General features: G+C 40.0%; 1 protein-coding gene across 1 annotated transcript; it reads right to left on the minus strand.

Moving 5' to 3' along the window:
• Positions 1-9,522: 9,522 nt before the first annotated feature.
• LOC117452171 (whirlin-like) lies at positions 9,523-25,927 on the minus strand. The gene is made up of 4 exons (XM_034090650.1): positions 25,888-25,927; positions 25,360-25,466; positions 18,504-18,629; positions 9,523-9,987 (listed from the first exon to the last, which is right to left on the minus strand). Exons 1-4 carry the CDS (start codon positions 25,925-25,927, stop codon positions 9,811-9,813), a joined length of 450 nt encoding a protein of 149 aa, XP_033946541.1. The 3' UTR covers positions 9,523-9,810.
• Positions 25,928-25,969: the final 42 nt, after the last annotated feature.

Below are 25,969 nucleotides of genomic sequence, written 5' to 3' on the forward strand. Positions count from 1 at the left end.
TGTTTATTCATCATTCAATTCATTCTATATGTTATTCTGTAGATTGTGTACATTACTTTCCACTTCACTGCTTGTTGCACCTGGTTAGAAGCTAAACTGCATTTCGTTGTCTCAGTACCTGTAATATGTGCAATAACAATAAAGTTGAATCTAATCTTGAGCAGGAACAAATGTATTTACTTAGTACATATCTGACATTAACGATTAAACACATTTGTGCATTCTTTATAAATGCAAACCGAGTCAAGCCGACTCCGGAGGTGGCGGTATGCACCTTCAAGTTGTTTGCAATCCGCCAAAAAACCGAGAGAAGAAGAAGAAGATGAAGAAGCCGTTTCCGAGCTGTCCAACTTCAGGCGAGCTTTTTGAGACCTCCCCCGGCTGCGATCGGCTACTCTCGTCTACTTTCGAGGCGAGCCGCAATGTGTCTCAAACAAGCCTAGTGATAACAGGAGATAGAACTACGATTTTTGGTAATTATTAGTGAATAAAGGTTTTGATTTGCAATATGTATGCAACAAATCGATATGTGTATGTATTTACATCAATATGTTTTAAAAAATAAAATCGAATTTGCTAATATTAGGATTAGTGTGAACAACTAGTTTACATGTTAGGCTATCAGTGCCTTGGTTAAAGAGCCTGTTGCTGTTTATTTATAGCTTTGAATTCTTTCAAACCAATATTATCTTCTTAAACTTGTATGGTAGTCAGGAGCATCACTTTCTAATGTTTATTGATACATTTTTAGAGGGAGGGGATCTAAAGTAATGCTTTAAAATTCAGATTGGATTCATTTCTACCATTTTCTTAAATTCATGGTAGTTTCCAACAAGTCCTCCAACTCATACGACCAAATGGGTCGATTGTTTAAGCCCTTATTACGACCAAATATGTCGTTTGTTCAAGCGCTTAATACGACCTATAATTAAGTTTGAAAATTGTCGGCCTCGAGTGCTCCCGTTGAATGCAAACGTTACAGAGGGTTGTTTATTCACAAATAACCCTCTCTGTAAAATCCTAAATTGTAGGATAGTTTGGCCATTAAAACGCTTTATGATTAGATTTCTAGCGAGAAGTATATATTGTACTTTTAGAATCCATGTCCAGTCGATATGTAGGATCTATAGTTTGATAGATGTTACGAAGATGATTTGAGGTTTCGTCAGGAGAACGTGTATATGCGGCAAGCTTCCATGTAAAGTTACGGGTTGAAAACAGTATTTCCGGTCTCGCCGTTTTCATAATAAAACCAATGATCAAATGATTTAACAGTGATATCTGCACTACACATCCACTAAAAAACATCAGTTTATCCTAGTTAATTATACGACATTAATTGGTTTAAATTGTGTACAATGCTTTTGTATTTTTCCCATAGGTTTTTCTCTTTCGATTCTGAGAGACACATTTCTTTTTTCAGAGGTTTTGATAGGCTAAAATCACGCCGCAATGCACGTCGGGATATGGTGTTTATGTGATATGAAATCGAAAAACATTAAAAAAAAAAATAATAATACTTTATTCCGAGTGTGCTTGCTTTTCTCTTTGAAAGTCATCACATAACGGCATTGTAATATACGGTTCGGCTGCATTAAATATTACATATCTGCCCTAGATATGTATTTATAGAGCCCTGATCAGAAGACCTTTTGACAAACTGGAAGAGATGCCGCCAAAACTGAATACGTGACGTCGATCATAAATATATCAACAATTAAACAACATCTTCCATTTCTTTTCACACAATACGTCTCCTTGCAGTATCAACACTAATTCGGCTGACTTTTATATTTGATCCAATTAGTAGATAGTCTGTATTTACACCATAACGGTGCACAGCTGATAGAAAGGGACTTTTTTGTAGTTTTTAAAGATATTACTGATTTTCTGAACTACCTTTCCAACTCCTCATGCAGTTGACTGTTACAGGTCTATACAGGTTCATGGTACAATGCATAAGCTTCACATCGAGAGACTGAAACTGTATTTTCCTTTACCGTTCTGTTTTAAACTCACAATAAAGTGAATAGTCATATTATGTACGATATTATTATGTTTTATTAACTAGACCACTGGTCTAAACCGCACCTCCTAGTGGTTAAAGCACGTTATTGAATGTAGTTGTTGAATAAGTTATTTTTATTTAGTTATTGATGAAAACATTTAAATATTAAGAGTAGCCTACATACAAAATAGGGGTCAATGATAGAAATATAGAATGGAAAATATCAAGAAGATACTGTAGTGATCTCTACAATAAAACAGTTTAGTGCAGGACGTCCAAAGATATTAACAGGAGGATGTGCAAAACAGACAAACTGATAAGGCTGAATTTTACTCAGGTGTAACTAAAGTCTTATTTAAGGGTTGTTTATATTTCACATCATTAATCAGAATCTGCAAAGTAACAAAAATAAATGTAGTAGAGTAAAAATACCAGGTTAACCTCTGAATTGTAGTGGAGTAGAACAAAGTAGTACATGCTGCTGTAACAAAAACATTTCCCAACTTGGGATCAATAAAGTATCTTATCTTAAGATGATCGATGGCTACTGCCATATTTGCTAAATGTTCATCTGAACCTTGACAAGTGCATGTTTCAGGCTTATCAATTAACAACAGGAGGGGTCACAGACATAAGACCAGCTGTCATGTGGGTATATTAATGCTGCCCATTATGGACACAAGCAATTTTCACCCATGTATTAATTATATGTTTTAAATTTGATAACACCAATGTGTTTTGTGTCCCCTAAACCTCCAGGGATGTATACAGTTTAATACTGGCAACTTCTAATTGTGGGAAATACGAAAACGTCTTTTAAAACTACATTTCCCAGTAGAGACGTGCCATAGAACATGTTGCGAAACACACAATAGCCAGCAAGTGTAATTCTGGGGGGGAGGGCCGGGCTGGACCCGTCCAAGTCCAGTTTGGATAGTCTGGCGTGGTTCCATTCCATTTCAAAGAGCTGTTTGACAGCGTAACCTTGTCGCACTGCCACTCCAATATCCAATCACAGAGCTTGAGGGCTAATCACGGGGTTTGTAAAGCAAGGCGGATGTTGTAGTCCCAAACGATAGCTGGGGATTCTGGGGTAGTGTAGTGTCTTCGGAAACTCTGTAGTGTCTAAACTCCGAAAAAACTATTTGTTTCTCCGAATCGAAGGTTAAAAACACAAAAGCATTGTACACAATTTAAACCAATACATATTGTGTAATTAACAAGGATAAACTGATGTTTTTTAGTGGATGAGTAATGGAGATATCACTGCGTAATCATTTGACAGTGTGGGGAATACTTCCGGTTTTATTATGAAAACTTCGAGACCGGAAATACTGTTTTCACCCACGCTAACTTTACATGGAAGTTGCCCCATATACAGTACACGTTCTCCTGGCGAGACCTCAAATCATCTTCGTATATCTATCAAACTGTAGATCCTACACATCCACTGGACGTGGATTATAAAAGTACAATATACACTTCTCGCTAGAAATCTAATAAAAAAGCATTTTAATGGCCAAACTATTCCCCAATTTAGGATTTTCCAGAGAGGGTTATTTGTGAATAAACGACCCTCCGGAGCATTTGCAATCGACAGGAGCATGTTGTTTCTTACACGACCACTAGAGGTGCTACACTTTAAAACGTGTCTCTGGGTCGTATTTAGCTGCTGAACAATCGACCTATATGGTCGTTTTTTGTAGGAGGAAAGGCTGATAATATCAGTTAAAATAAGTGCTTCAACATAGTTAACATTGCAGGAAAGCAATATATTAGACGTTAATTACTTTGTCAGGCTTAATATTTAATATTTAATGTTTAAATAAAGGTTAATCCGTTTTTCTGGTTTGCACCTCCTCCTATTAATATCTTTGTACATCCTGCACTAAACGGTTTTATTGTAGAGATCACTTATAGTATCTTCTTGATTTTTTATATTCTATATTTCTATATTTATACTTTCCCCCTATGAAAGTATGTACTCTTAATATTTTTTTAATCAAATATAACACATAAAAATAATAATTCAATAATGTGCTTTAACCACTAGGAGGTGCACACAAGGTGCACACAGCCATAATAACGTTGTATTATTAGTGTGTATGTACAACATCTGAAGATGTATAGTTTTATGCATGCTTTCACATAATTTTACAGCATATTGCTATACTATTTCAGACTCAGTATTTACATTCTTACATTCAAAGAAAATCAGTAATATCTTTAACAACTACAGTCCTTTTCTATCAGCTGTGCACCGTTATGGTGTAAATATAACCTATCTATGAATTAGATCAAATGTAAAAGTCAGCCGAATTAGTGTTGATACTGCAAGGAGACGTATTGTGTGAAGAGAAATTGAAGATGTTGTTTAATTGTTGATATATTTATGATCCACGTCAAGTATTCAGTTTCGGCGCCATTTCTTCCAGTTTTTCCAAAGGTCTTCTCATCAGGGCTCTCTAAATAAAGAACTACGGCAGATCTGTAATATGTAATGCAGCCGAACCGTGTATTACAATGCCGTTATGTGATGACTTTCAAAGAGAAAAGCAAGAGCACTCGGAATTAAGTATTATTTTATTCTTTTAAAATGTTTTCCGGATTTCATATCATATAAACACCAAATCCCAGCATGCATTGCGGCTAACACATCCAATCAGCGAGCTTAAAACCATAGCTGAGGATCTTGGGTAATCGCTCGAAATGCCTACGTCTGTTTCCGGTTATATTTATTTTGAAATTCAGTTCCTGACGGACGCCAAAAAAGCCCGAGATTATGGAATTAAACCAATAAATAAAAGCAAGGATAATTGTGTGTTATTGGTGAGTAAATAACAGTGTGTTATTTTGAAAAGAATAACAAATTAGAAGGAAAAACAGATTTAAAAAATACAGATTTCAGTATCCTGAGGCTCTGAGCCCCATTTATTTCCCTCACAGATGGCAACAAAAGTCCGAAATTATACGATTTAAAATAAAAGCAATAACTGTGGCTTGATATTGAGTAAGAACATGTTTTTATGAACCACACAGCTTCCGGTATTCCACGACCCGACCGGAGAAAAAGACGTGCTGCAGCCTGCAGGCACGAAACACGTTACCAGTAGAAATACATTGCTTTTAAAATCGTGCTGTGCAACACGAAAAAAAGGGGCCAATCGTGATGGTGAACACGAATCAATAGATTAAAAATCGTGTTGGTGAACACGAAATGTCGTGAGACTGGGTTGGAAATAGAGTAGCGGCATTTCGCCGACAACTGTAAACAGGCTTGTCTGTTTGAGCAACTGGCTCAGTGCAGAGAACAGGGTTGGGAGAGAGAGAGAGAGAGAGAGGGGGAGAGAGAGAGAGGGGGAGAGAGAGAGAGAGAGAGAGAGAGAGAGAGAGAGGGGGAGAGAGAGAGAGAGAGAGAGAGGTTGTTGTGTTGAGAATATTCAGGAGAATATTTGTCATTGTTCAAATGATAATAAACAAACATTTGCATGAAGCATATTTGTACACTCATATGTTGATAAGAGTATTACAAACTTGACAAATATTCCTCTAAGGAACATTTAGAACAGATAAAAAATGTGTGAATAATTTACGATTTCACAAATAAGAGCAGGTGACTTGTTCAGGAGGATATTATTGTGGTAACAGTTGCAGAAGGATATGAGAAGGAGACCAACTAGAGAGGCAGACCGTCAGCCACAGAGAGGTTACATAAACAAAAAGTCTCCCCATTTACAGTACAGTAAAACTCTATAAATATATGTGCAGCTTTTTTGTAAGAGATCAATCCTTTTTGAGCAAAACAGTCTCATTACACATTATTCAATAGCACTATATTCTCCCCAACACTTCATCGTTGAATCCAGAGCCTTTAATGTTGCATTACTCATACATGATATCACTTAACTCCTAACTATCTCACTGAGTGGGATTATGACATTGGATTACAAAAATATAATGTAACCATTGCAAATAGAATCTTCTTAAAATACATTTGTGATTTACTTCTACCGGCTCAATTCGGATGAATGGTTTTACCATATACATTTGGAACATATTGCAGGGTGGATGCAGTTATAAATCAAACATATTCCAAAACACTTTTCAGCTCTATTAAACAAATACACACTTTTTATGAGCAGCTCAAATAAAAGTCACATTTCTGACTGTTGTGTTCATCAGCTGCAGGCGTTCATTTGGGTGTCCTTAGTTACAAATGTATCATGGAATAAATAAAGTTTTGCTTGAAATTGTAGTGTACGAGCTATCCTGAGTGTTGGTCCCAAAACACAAGATTCTTTATTTCCCATAACGCTAGCGATAGCATCTTTTAGTTGGAAGTAATCATTTTCCATGTAATCTTCACCTATGCAGTTTATAACACCGTTTTGTAGTCATGGATGTGAGGTCTCCAATTCCACACTGAGATAACCCTGATGACATCACTATGACAGCAGGGTTATCTTTAGAATATGTTTTTGGGACAGCACTAAACGATTTCTATTTCAAAAGGTCAATTATTATTTTTTCAATTCCGTCAGTTTCATTTTTCAGCACTGGAGGTCGGCTATTGTGTACAAAACAGGCCAACATCGCCCCCTCAGGCAGACAGTGGGACAGCGGCCTGATGCACTGCCACGTCAGGGTCATTTTTATGACTGTATTTAATCTTTTTACCAGAACTGCTCGGACAGAGGATTTTACGGCTTTATGAGTTGGTCATGCTTTCTGTACAAAGCAGAAAAAGCACCTGACATTATGCTCTGTTCCTCATGAGGCGCTTTCACACCAAGTACTTTTCCCTGGAATAGTTCCCGGAACTTAGTTCCCCTGGAAATCTTCAGTTCCGGTGTAGGTACCAGATGTGTTCGGGGTACCAGATGTGTTCGGGTGTATTTCCGTCGCATCCGTCATATCCGTCATATTTTACGGCAACTCAAGAGGGCCATCACGGTCAAATTCCGAACATTTAAATATAGCCGACACTTCATTCTTTACTTTGTCCGTTATTATATGTAGAAGATTATACTTTTTCTCCGTCATGTTGTTTCCATAGCAACAACTTCAAACAGGCATAGCCTACACTTCATTCTTTACTTTGTCCGTTATTATATGTAGAAGATATTCATTTTTTCTCCGTCATGTTGTTTCCATAGCAACAACTTCAAACAATAACAAGTAACCGCTAGCCGCAAAGCTAGAATCACAGCCACTGCTCCGTTTTCGGAGACTTTGCACACGTTTTTTCACAAACACGCTAGGAGTACTTCCATTTGCTTCATCTTGATCTGTAGATGTGATTTGATGTGTCGTGTGTGTCCCCAACTCCTCTCCAAAGTTCAGATATTTAATAAAATACTCATGGGAGTTTCCTGAATTTTCATGCCCAAAGCCAAGCACTAGGCCCTGGGTAAATTAAGAGGCTGATCTCGGCACTTTTGTCCACTTTCCCTGGTGGTAGAAACTCAAGCCAGACATCCCTGGAATCGTCTCAGAGAGTAGATGATCAGTGGGGCCTTGTTTTTACTGAATGATTTGTTTTTTTATGGGGAATTCAAATATGAGCTTATTTCTAGGATTTTCGTAGACTTTGCACACGTTTTCACAAACATTTTCACGCTAGGAGTATGGGAGTACTTCCATTCGCTTCGTCTTGATCTGTAGATGTGATTTGATGTGTCGTGTGTCTCCCAACTCCTCTCCAAAGTTCAGATACTATATAAAAATACTAAAAGGTAAATAAAACATGAAACATAATGACAAAATAACAACCTGAAAGATATGTATTCTATCTACACATTTTGTAATTATCTAATATAGTGACCTTATAAAAGTGTTGGCTAAAGTAACGCAGAATATCAGAATATATATATTTTTTAATTGTAAATAATTAGAAACATTATTTATGTGCACAAGTACATGGGACCCCACCATAGCACCCCACACATAACAAGCTGTCCCGAGTTCCTCCGGCTGCAGTTCCGCAGACGGCCGGTGTGTGGCAGCAGAGCGCTGGGAGCAGAGGGAGGTGAGTATATGACGGATATGACGGATGACGGTTGCGACGGAAATACACCCGAACACATCTGGTACCCCGAACAGATCTGGTACCTACACCGGAACTATCTAGCAGATCGTTCACACTGGAATAAGTTCCCTGAAGGAAGATTACGCAAATGAAGCCGCTGACGTCGCTTCTTCTTCTGCTTTGGGTTTACTGGCAGGCCGCAAACCACTTCACGGCGTATACTGCCACCTGGAGTCCCCGGCCGGAAGTCCCCGGAGTTGGGGACTGGCTTCAGTAGCTGGGACTCCCAGCAGCTTCTACTGAAGCCTTCCGAGTAAATCGCCAGAAGCGCCGACACCTCCTTATCTCCACCATGCTTTCTTTTGTGTTGCCATAAGTTAGTCTCTCTCCGTTGGTGTGCTGGGCTAATGCTAATAATGCTAATAATAAATAAATAAATATAATAATAATAATAATAAATAAATAAATAAATAATAATGCTAATGCGAGCAAATAAAATGGCGTCTTCACAAAAACGTTTCTGCGTTTTACGGGGCGTGGTTTGCAATTCGCGAACTTTTTCCTCCCCAGGAAAGTACCACCTCTCTAGCAGGGACTGAAAAGGGGTTAAAAGGTTCCCAAGAACTAAGTTCTAATTCCAGATCTTTTTGGTGTGAACGCAAAATCCCAGGAACTATCGGAACTATTCCTGGGTAAAGTACTCCGGTGTGAAAGCGCCTATCGTGTGTATACACCTAAGTGATTCTGATAGAAGACCCAGGCTGAGTTTGCTGTACAGTGCTTTAGCAAAGTCTCAGTCCCCATCATTCACATGTGACCTTCATTGACCTCCACTGTGAAGGTGGATGTGGTTTCATTTAAAACATGGAACATCCTGCACTGCAAGCTATTTGTAGTATACATAAAATAAATTAGGAGTAATGTAGGATAGAATATTAGGAAATATGAAATGATCTTCTATCGTAAACTATTTTATATTATAAAAAGTTGTATAGAGTATGTTCATTTTACACTATATACAAACTAACATACCATTGAGCATTAGCATCCACCTTATTTGGAGATAAAACACCCCTGCAATGTCAGTACTACAGCAACTGTTGTCCAGTGGAAGGATGTTTGGTCGTTGGTTTTGGTGTGCTCCCTTCTGGTTGTACCTCCAAATAAAGTAGTGCTTTTCTGACTTTTCTGTTTACTTTCAACATGTTCAACATGTCTGGGAGAGTTTGTTTCTGTTCAAAGGTCATAGTATTCATTGTGGGAGTTTCAGTATAGCAGTAGAGTTTAGTGACATTGATGTGTTTTAAAGTATGTGTACTTAGTGAGTACAAATGTTATTGTTGCTAATAGAAATGAAAAAGATAACTATGTGAGCCAGAGCAGCTCAGCCTCCCCATATACAGTAATATAATATAATATATAATATCATATAATATAATATCACAAAACATTATATAAAATAACATAATAACTGCATGATATAATAACTGTTTTCAATATTAGTTGCTGTGGCAACCACACTATCAAGTCTAATTCAGTCCTTCTGGTGAAACAAACAATACAACTTAGTGTTTGAAAACGATGACTTATGACATATGACTATTCGCCAATATTAATGTAATATCATTTTCCATAATGAAATTGTGCAAATTGCTGTAGCGTGCAATAAACTAAAAGCTTTCCACAAAACCTTTTCCCTGAAATAAAACTGATAACATCATATTGAAACTCAAAGCAGTAAAACGGTGTCTTTCTAAAGTGCAAAGTCCTCATACTAGAGTCCTGGATCCACTACCAGGACGTCGATGTGGTCCTTCTCTTTGGTCTTGAAGGCCTCAGTGATGATCTTAGCAGCATCTTTGTGCTCCCGCCCTCTCAGGGACACGCCGTCCACCTCCAGGATGACCTGACCCTCCTTCAGCTGCGCACAGTTATCAGCTGAGCCTCCTTTCTGTTAACAGAGATATTAAGGGGAGGGGGGGGAAGGCAACAATCATTTGATATAATTACATCAATATCTGCATTTAATGACAGTTGAGTGTTTTTGTTGATGTTATACTAACTGTTGTAGCGACTATCAAATAAAAAAGGATGTACCTGCTGGATAATGAAGGGAGATCTGTCTGACCAGCTGTATTCATACTGAACAGATATAGTCTGGAGTTGCATATCCACAGAGGTGGGAGTAAGTCCTACATGTGCAAGTCATGAGCAAGTCTCAAGTCTTGACCTACAAGTATCAAGCAAGTTCCAAGTCAATGTGGTGAGAGTCAAGCAAGTCAAGTCATTGCTCAGGTCAAGCAAGTCAAGTCAAGTCATACGAAATTCTGATGAATAAGCCCAGTTTAAATCAGTTCAAAGACAGTGGTTATGAAAATGGATTCAACCCACACTATGATCTTCATTACATACACAGTTAATCATTTGAAATCTAATTTAGACCGATGACAATCATATTAGATTCATATTAACCCAAGAACTGCAGACCATATAGCTAGGACTCAAAAAGTCTGTTAAAAAAGGCAGAATTCCAGGTAAGAAAAACGTATATTTGCCATTACACATATTTCATTTAAAGGTGGGGTAGGTAAGTTTGAGAAACCGGCTCGAGATACACTTTTTGTTATATTCCATGGAATGCTCTTAACATCCCGATAGCAATGAATATCTGAAGTGCTTTGACAAAACAAAAATATCATCAGTGGAAGCCGTGGCGCTGTAAAAAGCACGACCAATCATCTGAGCCGGCCCGGCTAAAATAAGTGGATGGCCTACCTGCCTGTCAGCCTTCCATCTGTGCACAAACTTATCTCGTGCCCTCATTGGTCATGTGCGCGTTCCTGTGTGTTGGAGGAGGAGCTCTGTGAAGAAGTGGCAGATTTCTTCCGGCTGTGTATTTTCGAATTCTAGCGCACTCCAGCTGGTTTCTCCAAAATGACCTACCCCATCTTTAATTGTCTGTTAACACTAGAACCGCCAACAGCATCAGCGCCTACATAGATATCATTTTCAAATCATTTAGTGGGAATGCTGTTAACAGCATTCCAACTAACTGTTATTCTACGGACAACATTTTTATTATTCCGCCGACTTATTTTGGCCCTCTTCTTCTCCCGCATTGAACATCGCAGAAACTCTGTTCAAACATCAAAACGTTCAGCTCGGTCGGGAATCGATGGCTATTACTTTTCTCATTCATAACTTTCATAATTCCAGAGATACATCCCATAATACATCACATTTTTAACATTGAAGTCAATGGAGGAAATCTTCAGACTTCAACAAATCTTCATGCGACTTCAACTGCTAACTACTTTCACTCAGAAACCTCATTCCAACTTTAAAATGTTAAAAATAATTCTGACATTATTCGTATGAAACAACTTTTAAATCTGATTCTTACTTTTAGAGATATAAACATTTGTTCAGACCTTGTTTTAGAGGTTTTCTTCACATTTTAACATTAACTAGAGTGCGTGATGTCACAGCTAGAGGGTGAGAAATCTTGAAATTTGCCTTCATATATATTTTTTAAACTGCCATAATTCCCAAACCCTACATTCCTGGGACATAATTTGTCATGATAAACGTAGGAAAACATCTCGTAGCTTGAAAAATGCCTGTTGAGGGCATGAAGTGACAAAAACTTTCAAAATTCCTCTATTGAAGCCCATTGTAATTTCAGGCAGATATTTCCTCACGGTAGCAGCCGCACACCTTTAGTTAAACTGCCAAAAAGGCCACATTATTAACCTGAAAGTACACAAAAATTACACTTCAGATACCCAACTTCCTTGACATGCTTCACGTTTTGAAATTTCACAGATATCTGTTACGGTTCTTCCACAAAACGTTCACATGTAAGAGGTTCATCTCTCATTCAGAACAATGGAAACCTGTGATCTCTACAGCAGCAGACTTCAGATAGCAGACTTCAACAGTCCAGCCTTGAGATTTCTTCAAATGCCGTTGCCATGGCAACACAATGCTCGCCTTGAAACACGATTTTCTCATAGCTTCAGTGAAAATACTCCAAACAGCCCAGAACTTCACAGGTTTGATAACGATGCAGCCATCAATGCATCTAAGCGTAGTATGGGGTGTCATCAAATGCCGTTGCCATGGCGACAGACCACTCGCCATGAAACACGATGAGGCTGTAAGTCCAATCGACACGGTCCAATCGTCGTCCAATCTTCACTTGTATATCACCGGTCCATGCCTCAACAGCTCTACGCCAAATCTGAGATCTCACGATATGCCGTTTCCATGGAAACGCATCCCTCGCCATAAAACATGATGTCGCTATAAGTCCAATGGATACGGTCCAATCGTCCCCCAATCTTCACTTGTATATCACCGGTCCATGCCTCAACAGTTCTACGCCAAATCTGAGATCTTACCATATGCCGTTTCCATGGAAACGCATCACTCGCCATGAAACACGATGAGGCTGTAAGTCCAATCGACACTGTCCAATCGTCCCCCAATCTTCACTTGTATATCACCGGTCCATGCCTCAACAGCTCTACGCCAAATCTGAGATCTCACCATATGCCGTTTCCATGGAAACGCATCCCTCGCCATGAAACACGATGAGGCTGTAAGTCCAATCGACACTGTCCAATCGTCCCCCAATCTTCACTTGTATATCACCGGTCCATGCCTCAACAGCTCTACACCAAATCTGAGATCTCATCATATGCCGTTTCCATGGGAACGTATCCCTCGCCATAAAACATGATGTCGCTATAACTCCTATGAAAATGTTTCAAAAGTGCTCAAACTTGACATTTGTGAGATTTCTTCAAATGCCTTTGCCATGGCAACACAATGCTCGCCATGAAACACGCTTTTCTCATAACTTTAGTGAAACTGCTCCAAACGCTCCAAAACTTCACAGGTTTGGTAACAATGCAGCCATCAACGCATCTAAGCGTATTATGGGGTGTCATCAAATGCCGTTGCCATGGCGACAGATCATTCGCCATCAAGTTAGTTCAGAAATTTGCAGTTCAAATATTCTGCTGCTTTTCCAAGCCTTTTTACTTTATTTTCTTCTCTCATCACACATTTAAGCCCCCTGTGTTCATGTATCATTTCAATCTAAATTCTTCACTTTCTTCTTACACATTACATTTCAGCATAGCAGTTTAGCGTCAGCTTTTCAGCATAAAGTATTCCCACTAGCAATTTCTTCAGGAATTGCATTCTCTAGTTTAATTTGTAGATTTAAGTAGATTTAAAACTCACTTAATTGGGTTCATTTAGAAATGGCTTCAGTTTATCATCGTAACAGATACAAAAGTTCAGATTCATTTTACAATAAATCAAGGAATGATGCACTTCCACAAACAAAAACAACATAATTAAAACATTTCAACAAACTACTAAAAGTAGATGAACTACATTATTCAACAGTTTCCAGTTGCTGAAATATCGAACTCTTTTGAATTGTCAACTGTCTATATTGTATCAGAGGCCCTTTATGATGCTTATACTGGTCTTCATTTGTATATGCACAGCGTAATTATCTATATTTTATCTTGGTTGTTACAACCAATTTTGCTAGCATTGCCAGCTAGCGTGACTTCGTCAGCTTTGAAGGTAAGATTTCAGTAATGAATCGCTAGCAGCTTATATATCAATGATGCTGGGTAACTAACACGCAGGATTTAGATTGATTATGTGTTTTTATTGTTATTTTGGTTTTTATCTGCTGAACCTGACCGCGTCAGCCATCCTTAGTCGGCTTTTTCTGTATGATATGACTTAACGGAGCGTCCACACAGCAGTGTGCGTTGACGCTTGGCGGTGGGCGTGTCTGAAGCTTGGGGATTTTTTGGGAGCAACGCGACAAACAACCAATCACATGAATCTCCCGCTCCCGACATACAAAGCAATAGCAATGTTAAAACGAAGTAAACTGGAAATAAAATCCCCAAACAGGCGAAAACCTACCAGTTTCACCCACTGTCTCTGCCACCTCCCTCCATGCCTGGCTCCTCCGGTTTGTATCCCGGTAGATGAACAGAGACTGATCATACAGCACCGGGTGATTCACTATCGCTATAATGAATTTTCCCTCAATTTGTTGGAATATGAGGAAAAGACCTGCGTAGTCTCTCCCAGCATACACGCGGTTTGATTGGCTAGCGCTTGTACTGGCAGATTTGCATAAACGGGATTTCATTGGCTGACGCTTCTGCAGAGGCGCCAACAGTTGAACATTGCTCAACTTTTGAAGTGAGCAATGCCAGCAACGCTCCACGTCGCTTCCCAAAATGCAGTTCGGCTAAAAGTGACGTCACCCCATTCAAAGTGAATGGGCAGAAGTGTTGGAAGCTTCAACGCACGCCGCTGTGTGGACGGGCCGTAACTGCTAGCACTAGTAGAAATGAGGTGGCGTTTGTGATAAATATTTCATTTAATATTTCATTGAATTTTGGGATATACTAACATTTCATTATGTGACATGTTGACTGTACTTAGTTTTTTTTGTACTGTTCCGTGTTAACTCATCTGTACTGTACAACTAGCCTAGCGCTACTTTTTAATGATTGATGGCATGCTAGGATAGATTCCTTTGTATTGTAATATACACACTAGTTTAATGATTGTTCTTCAAAGATATTATTCAGTCTTAAAAAAATAATAGCCTACTGAATAGGCTACTCTACAGCAGTGAATGAAGGATGAGCCTAAAACATGGTCATGCATCCAAAATGTTTATTTTTAACAAAATAAACACTTTTTAAAAAATAATTAGCACTTTTTTTTATTCAGCCTCATATGTCAGCCATGGCTGTTGCTGCTGCTGCTGGAGGGTGCTGCTGCTGGAGGGTGATGTTGCTGAAGGAGGGTGCTGCTGCTGAAGGAGGGTGCTGCTGCTGGAGGAGGGTGCTGCTGCTGGAGGAGGGTGCTGCTGCTGGAGGAGGGTGCTGCTGCTGGAGGGTGCTGCTGCTGTAGGAGGGTGCTGCTGCTGGAGGAGGGTGCTGCTGCTGGAGGAGGCTGGTGCTGGCAACGGCTGCAGGTGATGACTGCTGAAAGAAGAGGAGGCTGGAGGCTGCTGACGGTGGACCGGGAATGGAGATGCCAAGTACATCGATGGCAACGAGTAAGGTGTTTGGCAGTGGTCTAGATGTTATGACCTTCGGTGCAGAGGTCTGTTGGGTCTTCTTTGCCTTCTTACTCTGACTCTTGCTGCCAAGATACCCTTTATGTTTATCCTTCCTCTCAGCCCTGATGCACTTTGATGCAATCCTTAACCTCAGCCTGATGTATGTTGAGGATTTTTTTCTTCAGGTCATGGCATGACAACCCAGTCTCACAAAAAAACGTGTAATAACTACGTTGGTCCACAACGTAAAACGTAGTATTTCTACAAAAACGCCTACATCCACTGCACACATAATCTGAAATAACAACTCATATTTATCGCACCAAATGACATCAAAAGGCATTTTAATCGCCAAACTAACCTTAAAATAGGCATTTTACACCGAGAATAAAACGAAGGTCGGCCATGTTTTTTTTTTCTGCAGGGAGAAATGTGAAGATCACGTGACATAGACGCCAGCCATTGGAATGAATGGTGAATGGTGACGTAGGGATCTTACAATTTCAGAGGCGTTTTTGTAGAAATACTGCGTCCTACGTTGTGGACCAACGTAGTTATGAGACTGGGTTGGGCATGAGGGAAGGTTGCTGTCCAGCAACATGGCTTCTTGTTCCAGCTGTGACACTGCATTTGAGGACTCCATGAGGGAATCGCTCGTCCTCACACGGAACAGCTGCTCCACGTTAAATAACGAAACTTGTAAATAGTGCCAATCCATACAAAGTGTAACCACATCATGTAAATATGAAAGCAATCTTTAAAAAATAACAGCGTTGGTTTAATCTATGACTATTTTGACCATGTTTGTGCTGTTTTTGCCATAGAGAAGCATTGCCACGGAAGTGCGTTTGGAACTATCCCGGCATACATAAACCACGTGACCGGCTGGCGGCGACATCAAAGAGTGTCGTAACTCTTATCTCTCTAGGGCTCTGCCCTCACTGAGTAAGTATTACTAGCATTAGTTATATTGTTAAGTACAACAAAGAATATCCATTCATTTTAGCTCATTTTAGCTGACTATTTTAACTGTTTATATATTACATTTTTGGATTCTTGCACCACATTCCTGCATCGTTTCTGAACATCTTTAGATTACCACTGGATTTAGTTAACGACCAACAGGTGTGTTCAAAGATCAAAGCATTTCCACGGTAACGCCCTGCCAGTGAACGAGAGACAGCCTGTCAGAGAATGTATTGACAATATTGTGCTGCATTATTGCTTCTAAGTAAAAAACTGTAACTCCAATCAGCTAAGTATCCTAGCCAGAGTATTCAGGATACCAGATGAACACCTGATGACTCTTGTGTTTGCTATATGCTTAAGTCAGTTTGATTAAATGAGCATATCGGTAAGGCCTTGACAAATCTCCAAATGATGTATGAAGAGTGAAAATTGTGGCCAGCCGAGCAATAGTTGGAAAAAAACCTCTTGAGATTTGACAGCTCCTCTAGCCGTGATTTCACCACTCTAAGTCTTAACCAGCTCTCCCATACACACCCCTTATAAAATGTGAAATAGTGTGACATTTTCGCAAAACGTGAACTGCGACTACGTGAGAACCGTACTAGCTATCAAAAAATATCCAGTTAGTCTAATAAAGTCCATATTCTCGAGAACCTTTTAAACTTATATTATTTTTGTTCTACGTTAAGGTATGCGGAATCTGTATGGGGTCAAAGTAGGGTGTTTTTGAGTTCTGTTCAAATGGATTTCCCATGCATTCCTATGGGGCAAATGATCGCAGTTTTAATGCGATTTGCGTGAAAACGGCTAGGCGAATCTTTTATAAAAGACATAGCAACCTGATCCCGGTCATTCCGCACGTGTTGATGTGTTTTTTGTGAGTTTCATGTCAACGCTGCCAGAGGAGTAGCATGACAACATTTGTGGCGGAAGAAGGAGAATAAGATGAGACTAGAAAATGCATTTGCTGGTGAAAATGCTGCAAACTGTGAACATTTGTTGCTGAATTTAGCTGAAAAAGCAGAATATTGTATTAGCTCAATGGTCTCTGTAGCTGCTTTTAGCTACAAAAAACAAGTAAGTGTGTTGCTGAACTTACCGGAGAAATGCAGAAAAGTGAAATGATTTGACTCAAAATTGTTACAGCTCAAATCCATTGCAATGACTTTGTTGAAAACTGGAAAGTGAAATGTTAAATTGGAAGAGGAGGACTGTGAAGCTGACCGTTGAGCAGCCCGACCAAGCAAGGAGGCAGAGGCAGAACGTCCAAATACAACCCGGTGTGGGCATTTATTACTCACGGGCACATGACACAGCCTCAATCTCGCTGTTCACGTGAGCACAGTCACCAGCCACAAGGATCTCACACACCCAACAAAACAGGAAACACAGAGCCTAAATACCCACACTAGTTAACCCAACAAGACACAGGTGAGGGGGGAGGAGACAACACAGGGCACCAGTTGCACACAATCAACAGCAACAGACAAAACGGGAGGGGAAACACTTTCAAACTAAACCACATGTGCAATATTACAAGGTCCGAAGCCGTCAGTCCACAGTGACGAAGTTACCTTCATCACAAGGACAAATAGAGAAGAAGCTTAATATTTAAAAGAAAAGGTTTAAAAAAAAGTATAAACAACAACATGTATCGCCTCAATGTCCTGGGGCCTGTATTACGAAGCTGGTTCAACCTAACCTGGATATGTTTGAGTTAGCCGGTTGGCCTAATCCAAAACATACGCGCTCTCGCTAAACGGTCCTACGACGCTGGTTATCAAGTGGATCGCTCAAGCCAGCCGTGTCCTATCTAGTTAGGTGCGCGTTCACATGAAAGGGGTGGTATTTGGAGCATTCGACCAATCACAAACATGGAGAAGCATACTGACAGCGCAGCGCGTCATACTTCCTGAATGAAAAGTCAACTATAATATTAGACATATGAAGAAGTTAAACTTTAAACATCCATGACTTAAACACTTGATCCAGGATCAAAGCCACAGAGCTGCACCTGCAAGGTGAATACAGCTGGTAACAGAAAAAGTGTTTGAATGCGTACATTAACAGGTTTATGATATCACTGCCCCGTCTAAAACACGATCTGACTTTAATTACATTTGACTCGAGTGTTTCGTCAACTTAATGTGTTGCTTAAAATAATACTTCTGCATTCAGTATGTGACACTGTGAGTGTTGCACGGCCAGATGAAAATGCAAGCTATTAATCAGATGCTTATGGAACCTATTTTTTTAAAAGGAAATAGCAGTATTCTAATGCTCCGAAATCAAGTTGTTCAAAGACAATAAAGACAATAAGACAATACTGTAAATAAAACAATGGCTTTGAACCCTAAGTCATTGTATAGCTGTCTCACCTGAATTGTGACTATGCGCGGCAAAGGTTGCCGTGTGTTGGCTCCTCCCTCTATAGCCATGCCAAGGGTGTTTGAATTCTTCACCACTCGTACCAAGGTAGCGTTCGGCACTGGTGAGCCACACTGCTGGGACACATAGGGAACACAGGTCACAAGCGACAGCAATTAAGAGCAGGGTCCAACTTCATTTGTCAAATGTGTAAAACCCTTCACCTTTATGCAACATTCAAAAGTTTGTATTATGGATGTGCCTTTTTTTGTACCTTTCAGGAACCAACAATTTTGAAATGCACCACCCAGCTAACTGATGGATGAGATGTTAAAGTGTTTGGACGTCATCCAATCATTCAAAATTACCTTCTCTACCTTTTATTTGTGCAACCGAGTGCTGCAGTGTAAATTGATTTTATCTCAAAATGTGTGCCATTATCCCTATTTGTACCATTTATGCACCTCACCCCTCATAGCCGTTTTTTTCGGGTTTGATGCCTTTCATACCTGGCTAAAAAAAACGAATTTGCACCTACCCTGAACTTAAATTACCCACTAACCCAGGGGTCGGCAACCCGCGGCCCACGGGCCGCATGCGGCCCTTTAAGCCCTCTGCTCTGGCTCCCTTGAGTTTAGACAAAAATAAGAAGGAAATAAAATAAAAGTATTTGTAGGACTATTTATATTTTGTTGCATGGTTGAAAATGTTTCGTATCTTGTATTTTGAGGTGATACTGTGACACATAAATAAAAAACAAAACGGTTTCAATTAGGTCAACTAAAATATGCGTCACATCCTGCTACGGTCCCGCGCGAGCGCCTTTTCTTGGAGGCGAATAACCTGACCCCCGGCTCGATGAGCGAACTATGGATAAATGAAAGAAAAGTACCGGAGGAACACAGGATGTAATTCTGCGTGGACAGAGTTATCTGCTTTCACAGCAAACGATGCTGGTTTACCGGTATGTTTGATATGTAGAGAGAAGTTGTCAACGGTGGTGCAGCCTTTACGTATCGAGGGAGAGGAAGCCAGCTGACGATCTTCAGTCATAATTCAATGGGGTATGTAATTTATTTCAGAAAACACTTTTTGTTATATTCCATGGAATGCTCTTAACGTCCCGATAGCAATGCATATATTAAATGCTTTGACAATAAATACATACAAAAATTAATCTGTGGAAGCCGTAGCGCTGTAAAAAGCACGACCAATCATCTGCCTCGGCCCGGCTAAAATAACTGGATGGCCTACCTGCCTGTCAGCCTTCCATCTGTGCACAAACTTATCTCGTGCCCTCATTGGTCATGTGCGCGTTCGTGTGTGTTGGAGGAGGGACTCTGTAAGAAAGTCTGAAGGAAGGGGCAGATTTTTTCCGGTTGTGTATTTGCAAATTCTAGCGCACTCGATCTGGTTTCTCCATTCTTACCTACCCTACCTTTAACTCTTGTTAGGGTGCAGCTATATGTTTTATTTATTTCAAAGTGGGCCCATTTTAATAATATTTTTTTTCCCTTCAAATGTGCAGAGGACTCCCCAAGTGCTGTGTTTAATTTATTTTAAAGTAGGCCTATGTATTATTTTTAATTCTCCTTATAAGAGTTCTTTGTTTCTTATTAGAGGTTAACAGTTTTATATCATGTAATAAATAGCATAATAAATGCGAAAAAACTGTCTGATATAACAATAAAAAACTATGAAATATGTTGTGCGACTCCAGACAAAAAGATGTTTTGGAAAAAGGAGCAAAATGGCTCTTTTGGTCAAAAAGGTTGCAGACCCCTGCACTAAACTAATGTAAGCATTTTTTCCTTTGATGCTTTGACTTGAAATGATGCTGCTTAAAACCCCCACAATATCAGTGTCTTATGAGGAAATAGGGAACAGGTATACGTGTGTTGATGGTCAGGATGCTGAAGGCAGAAAAACTGTGAGGACATCTGGTGGGCAGGTGGGATATGACGGTCCATGGATATCTATAGAACAAGATACGCTAACTCTTCAGAAAAGCAGCATTGCACAACATTTGTGTCCTGGACTGGCACCTTGTCTGTCTGTATAATGGATGCTATGGCTGGGATATAATAATAATAATAATAATAATAATAATAATAAGTTTATTTATTATAGCACCTTTCACAGAAATAGATTTCAGAAAGTGCTTCAAGAAGTAAGAACAAAAGTAAAAATGAAGACCACAGAAACATAAATACATTAACCAAATGAGTCATAAAATGTAAGGTCAACATATAAACAAAACACAGAGCATGTGGAATCCTGAAAGGAACAAACATAATAAAAGAACACATCACACACATTTCAAATAGAAACAAAGTAAATCTAAAAAAATCTTTTTTAAAAGCTTCTACAGAGACTGCAGAGCAGATGACTATAGGGAGAGCGTTCCACAGTGTTGGAGCACGACCTGAAAGGCACGGTCACCTTTAATTTTTAGACAAGACCGTGGGACAGCCAGTAGGCCCTGGTCTGAAGACCTAAGTGACCTACTGGCGATGTAAGGATGGAGAAGGTCACTTATATATTCCGGTGCATTTCCACACAGGGCTCTATATGTAATAACCAGAACCTTCAAATCAATTCTAAAACAAGTGGGGAGCCAATGTCAGGATTTTAAAATTGGTGTTATGTGTGTCATCCTGCTTGACCTGGTTAACAGTATGGTGGCAGCATTCTGGACCATTTGTAGGCCTTTGAGAGATGACTTGCTGAGACACGTGAAAATGGAGTTACAATAATCCAGCCAGGATGATATAAAAGCATGAATGATCATTTCAAGCTGCGCTAATGACACAACAGACCTGAGCTTTGTAATATTTCTGAGATGGAAAGAGCATGTACGGGTCAGTGATTTAACATGCTGATCCAAATGCATTGCCTGATCAAATGTCACACCATGATTTCATAGATTGGACCAAACAGCTGGGGAAAGGGACCCAAGACTCTATGCAATTTTCGGAGCTATACTGTCTGACGCAATGATGAGAACCTCTATTTTGTCTGCATTACGCTGCAAGAAGTTGTTAGACATCCAGTCCTTATGGCATTTAGACAGTTGTGTAACACAGATAATCTATGAGGATGATCAGGTTAAAAAGAGACAGAGTTGAATATCATCATTGAATATCAACAGTGGTAGGAAATATTACTGAATTTGCTGATAACCTGACGCAAGGGAAGCATATAAGGAAAACAAAATAGGACCCAAAACGGAACCTTGAGGCACACCACAGGTAAGAGCAGCAGTATCAGCAGGACCTATAGACACAGAGAACCATTTCAAGGCACTCCCTGAGACACCACCTGCCTGAGCCTTTCCATCATTATTCTATGATCCAGTGTCAAAAGCTGCGCTAAGGTCCAGCAGCACTAAAACGGAGCATTCACCCCTATCCGAACTTATTTACTTCAAGGCTGGATTATTGTAACTCCTTATTATCAGGGAGTACCAAGAAGTCAGTCAAGTCGCTTCAGCTGATTCAAAATGCTGCAGCTCGGGGACTAACCAGAGTTAGGAAAAGGGACCACATTACTCCTGTTCTGGCTGCCTTACACTGGCTCCCTATAGAACACAGGATAGAATTTAAAATTCTTCTTCTCGCCTACAAAGCCCTTAATGGGCAGGCGACATCTTACCTTAAAGAACTCATTATACCCTACTGGCCTACGAGGGCATTGCGTTCCAAGAATGCAGGGTTGTTGGTTGTTCCTAGAGTCTCTAAAAGTACAATGGGAGCCAGAGCCTTTTCTTATCAAGCTCCACATTTGTGGAATCAGCTTCCAGTTTGTGTTCGGGCGGCAGACACCCTATCCGTTTTTAAGAGTGCGCTTAAGACCTTCCTTTTTGATAAAGCTTATAGTTAGGGCTGATTAGATTCAGCCCCTAGTTTTGCTGATATAGGCTTAGTTTGTCGGGGGACATCTTACTTCTTCCTTCTCTCTGTCTATACCTGTGTACTCATGTTCCGATTAACCCAGCTTCCTCAAATGTCTTTCTTTTTGGTGTCTATATACGCCGGAATCCGGAGTCATGGATGATCCTGCGGTCCTGTGTCCTGCATCGCGAGCCCTGGATCTTGAGTCGTGGCTGTGGTCCTGGATCATAAGTCCTGGATGGATATCCTCGTGGATTCATCTTCCTATTATACACACATGCATTTCCAAACATTTGGTCTACCTATGTAGCAAATGTATTATCTCTTCAATTTACACACGGCATCTATTGCACGTCTGTCCGTCCTGGGAGAGGGATCCCTCCTCTGCTGCTCTCCCTGAGGTTTCTCCCATGTTCCCTTTAAACTGTGGGTTTTCTCCGGAAGTTTTTCCTTGTACGATGTGAGGGTCTAAGGACAGAGGGTGTCGTATTGTCATACTGATATTCTGTACACACTGTGAAGACCACTGAGACAAATGTAACATTTGTGATTTTGGGCTATATAAATAAACAGACATCATTATGTCTTTGGAGACTCTAAGGAGAGCAGTTTCAGTGGAATGCTTCTGAGGAAAACCTGATTGGAATTTATCTAAAGTCTTGTGTGCAGTAAAGACAGCAGTAAGCTGTTGGCAACAACTTTCTCTAACACTTTTGAAATAAAAGGCAGCTTGGATATCGGCCTGTGGTTGTTGTGAACGTTTGGGTCTAGGTTCGTTTTTTTTCAGCACAGGTTGAACTACTGCGTGTTTGTAGTGAGCTGGGACACAACCACATTTCAGGGAACTGTTTATAATGAAGACCAGGCATTGAGGCAAACGGTGAACTTCGAGCTTAGTGGATTTCCACAGTCGCTCTGTCCTACGACATCTTCGCCGGAGACAGCGAATGGTGTCATCCAACCAGGGAGAGGGATTTATGGAGAGGACAGATCGCAGTTTGCATGGAGCCACTTTATCCAAAATTGTGGAGCAATGAGTGTTAAATGATTCAACCAGACAATTAACGTCTGTTTGTGAACACAGTACTGTGCTTGGATCGAAAGCTGCACAAAACCTTTCAGCTCACATATGATTTAAGATGCGGGAGTATTTCAAACTTTTACTGGGTAGATAATCTAAGTTAAAGAACATGTTAAACAAAATACAACTATGGAAGGTAACACCTCGGAATACGCATCGTCAATGAATAAACCAAGCGTAAACACAAGGTCCAGATGATGCCCTCTCATGTGTGTGGGAGCAGACACGTGTTGAATAAAGTTAAAAGATTCCGTGACATTAAGAAAATCAGCAGCAAAGCCACAAGAGGTATCATCCAAATCACCAACCATAATATCCCTGTCCAACCTTATGATGGAGGATACAAAATCGCTGCATTCAGATATAAAAGAGCTGTTGAAACCAGGTGGTCTGTACATTCAAATACTATAAAACGGGTTAGAATGACCAACTTTGGTTGACTTCAGTTCAAAAGAGGAGAAGACTGCAGTGGTCACCAGGCGACACTGAAAACAGTTCCTGAAAACCACAGCGAGACCCCCACCCCGGCCTGAGGATCTCGGGGTGCAGATTAAAGTGCAACCAGGGGGGCACAGTTCGATAAAAGGGGTGTAATCCATACATTTCTTGCCACGTCTCGATCAGAAACAGAAAATCCAGCCTTTAGAAGTGAAACAAATCATTCAATAAGAAGGATTTAGTTAAAATGGAGCAAGCATTCAACAGCGCCATACTGAGGGCACAGTCATTGTGTATGTCATATGATGCTCTGCTACGCGTTGCATCAGTCTTTGCACACTAAGAAGATAGAGTTTCACTGATGTTCAGCAGAGAGAGGAAAAGAAGACAGTTGCTAAGCATGAAATACATGATATACTCCAATTTGAAACTGTTGAATATTGTTTGCATATGTTTTTTTCTCTTTCTTCACCTGCATCAGAATGTTTACTTTAAATCTTTGAATGATAAAACTCTTCTCTAGGTTTTCCCCCTCCCATATGTCTTCAGGCCTGCTAGTTGAAATAGCACGTGTAAATAGTTCTTATGAGTTCTTTAAAACCTACTTAAAGACCCAATGTAGTTTGAAAGTAATTTTCACAAATATTCTGCTGTTTTAGTCATTCAACTTCTCATGATACATAACATACTTCCAATCATCAGAAAAGCCTTGACATGCCTACAACCATTTTAAGATGAATGATAATGCAGCAGTTATAGAGTGCGAAACAAAAGGTGCTGTGTTTTTCAGGACAAGGTCAACCTGACAGATCCTGTGACGGAGAGAAAGGACAGCGCCGCCAAGAGACCGACGCTGAGGCTTCTAATGAAGTCAGCTCCAAAATATTACTGTGCAATTGTTTGTGTTTGGAAAGTGGAGTTCAAACATGAGTACCAGACATCTCTTTTATGATCTGCTTATTGTTTTTGATTTAGTATTTATTTTGTAATCTGTACTTGCATGCCCCAACTGGAATGAGATAAAACTATGATTTGTTCAGTTACATTTTTTGTATACATTTAAATGAAAATGTTCCACATGTCGCACTTATAAATGTTATAACTCTTGCTTTGGTGGCCAACAAGACAATCTAAGTCTGTGAATAGTGGTCAGGACCTGCTTTTGAGAACTTCATATCTTAAATCTTAAAATGTTACAATGACAAGAAAACAAATTTGAACAAACATTACACAAACAATACATTATTGAAAGCTTGTCTAACGCTGACATTAGTGATGTACCTCTCCTTGTATGCAGATGGCTTCAGATGTGTGTCTGTTTGAGTCGATTGAATCGAGGCAACAGGAGTACTGTTGAACAGAGCTGAAGTCACACATTCTTAACACATTGAGTTTAACAGACAATCTGGATAAGAACAAACTAACATCCAGCACCTTCTTGAAGGGATTATTTACCTGTCTGGTTCCTGGAGGGGGGGCATGGGCCCCTGGCTTTTCTAGATGGCCCTGTGGGTTCTTGCTGGGCCGAGGGCTGCCGTCCTTACTGAGGCCCCCTGCCTCGGCTAGTATCCACCCCACTGTCCTCACTCAGAGTCTGGCCACTGTCTGACAGCTGGGAGTGAGTGGCCCCTGATGAGGCCCCACAGAGTTAGTCAGTCCACACATGCCGCGGTTCTGCTGTTACCTCAGAACCACACAGAACCATTATTCACAAGACATGCTATCTATCTCATATATAAATATTATATATAAATATGTATTTCCAACATTTTAATAATGATTTGATGACACCTTGGTATTAGTAATTATAGTATAGTATTTTTTCCAGTACGGATTGTATATACTGTATAGAAAATATTCTAAAATATATATACATACAAAATCACAAAGGCAATGTTGTTATAGGTATTTGTAAAAAATAATAATTCTCGCCCATGTAGAGAAGGTCTCTGCAAAGGGGAACCAAAACACTCATACGTGTACCTCTTTGCTGTGTCCGGCAGTCTGCAGACAGCCAGTTCATGTCGGTCAGGATGACTTTGTGGTGAGGGCAGGGGAGCAGGGC

This window comes from Pseudochaenichthys georgianus, chromosome 9 (genome assembly GCF_902827115.2).
Source record: "Pseudochaenichthys georgianus chromosome 9, fPseGeo1.2, whole genome shotgun sequence".
Lineage (NCBI taxonomy): Eukaryota > Metazoa > Chordata > Actinopteri > Perciformes > Channichthyidae > Pseudochaenichthys > Pseudochaenichthys georgianus.

What these genes read in the sequence shown, in the direction of transcription:
- LOC117452171 (XM_034090650.1), bottom strand. Translation starts at nt 25,927, where the DNA reads ATGAACTGGCTGTCTGCAGACTGCCGGACACAGCAAAGAG. An exon ending in CTGCCGGACACAGCAAAGAG is followed by an intron (nt 25,467 to 25,887) that starts GTACACGTATGA and finishes GGTGGATACTAG; the next exon opens with CCGAGGCAGGGGGCCTCAGT. An exon ending in CGCGCATAGTCACAATTCAG is followed by an intron (nt 9,988 to 18,503) that starts GTGAGACAGCTA and finishes CTCTGTTAACAG; the next exon opens with AAAGGAGGCTCAGCTGATAA.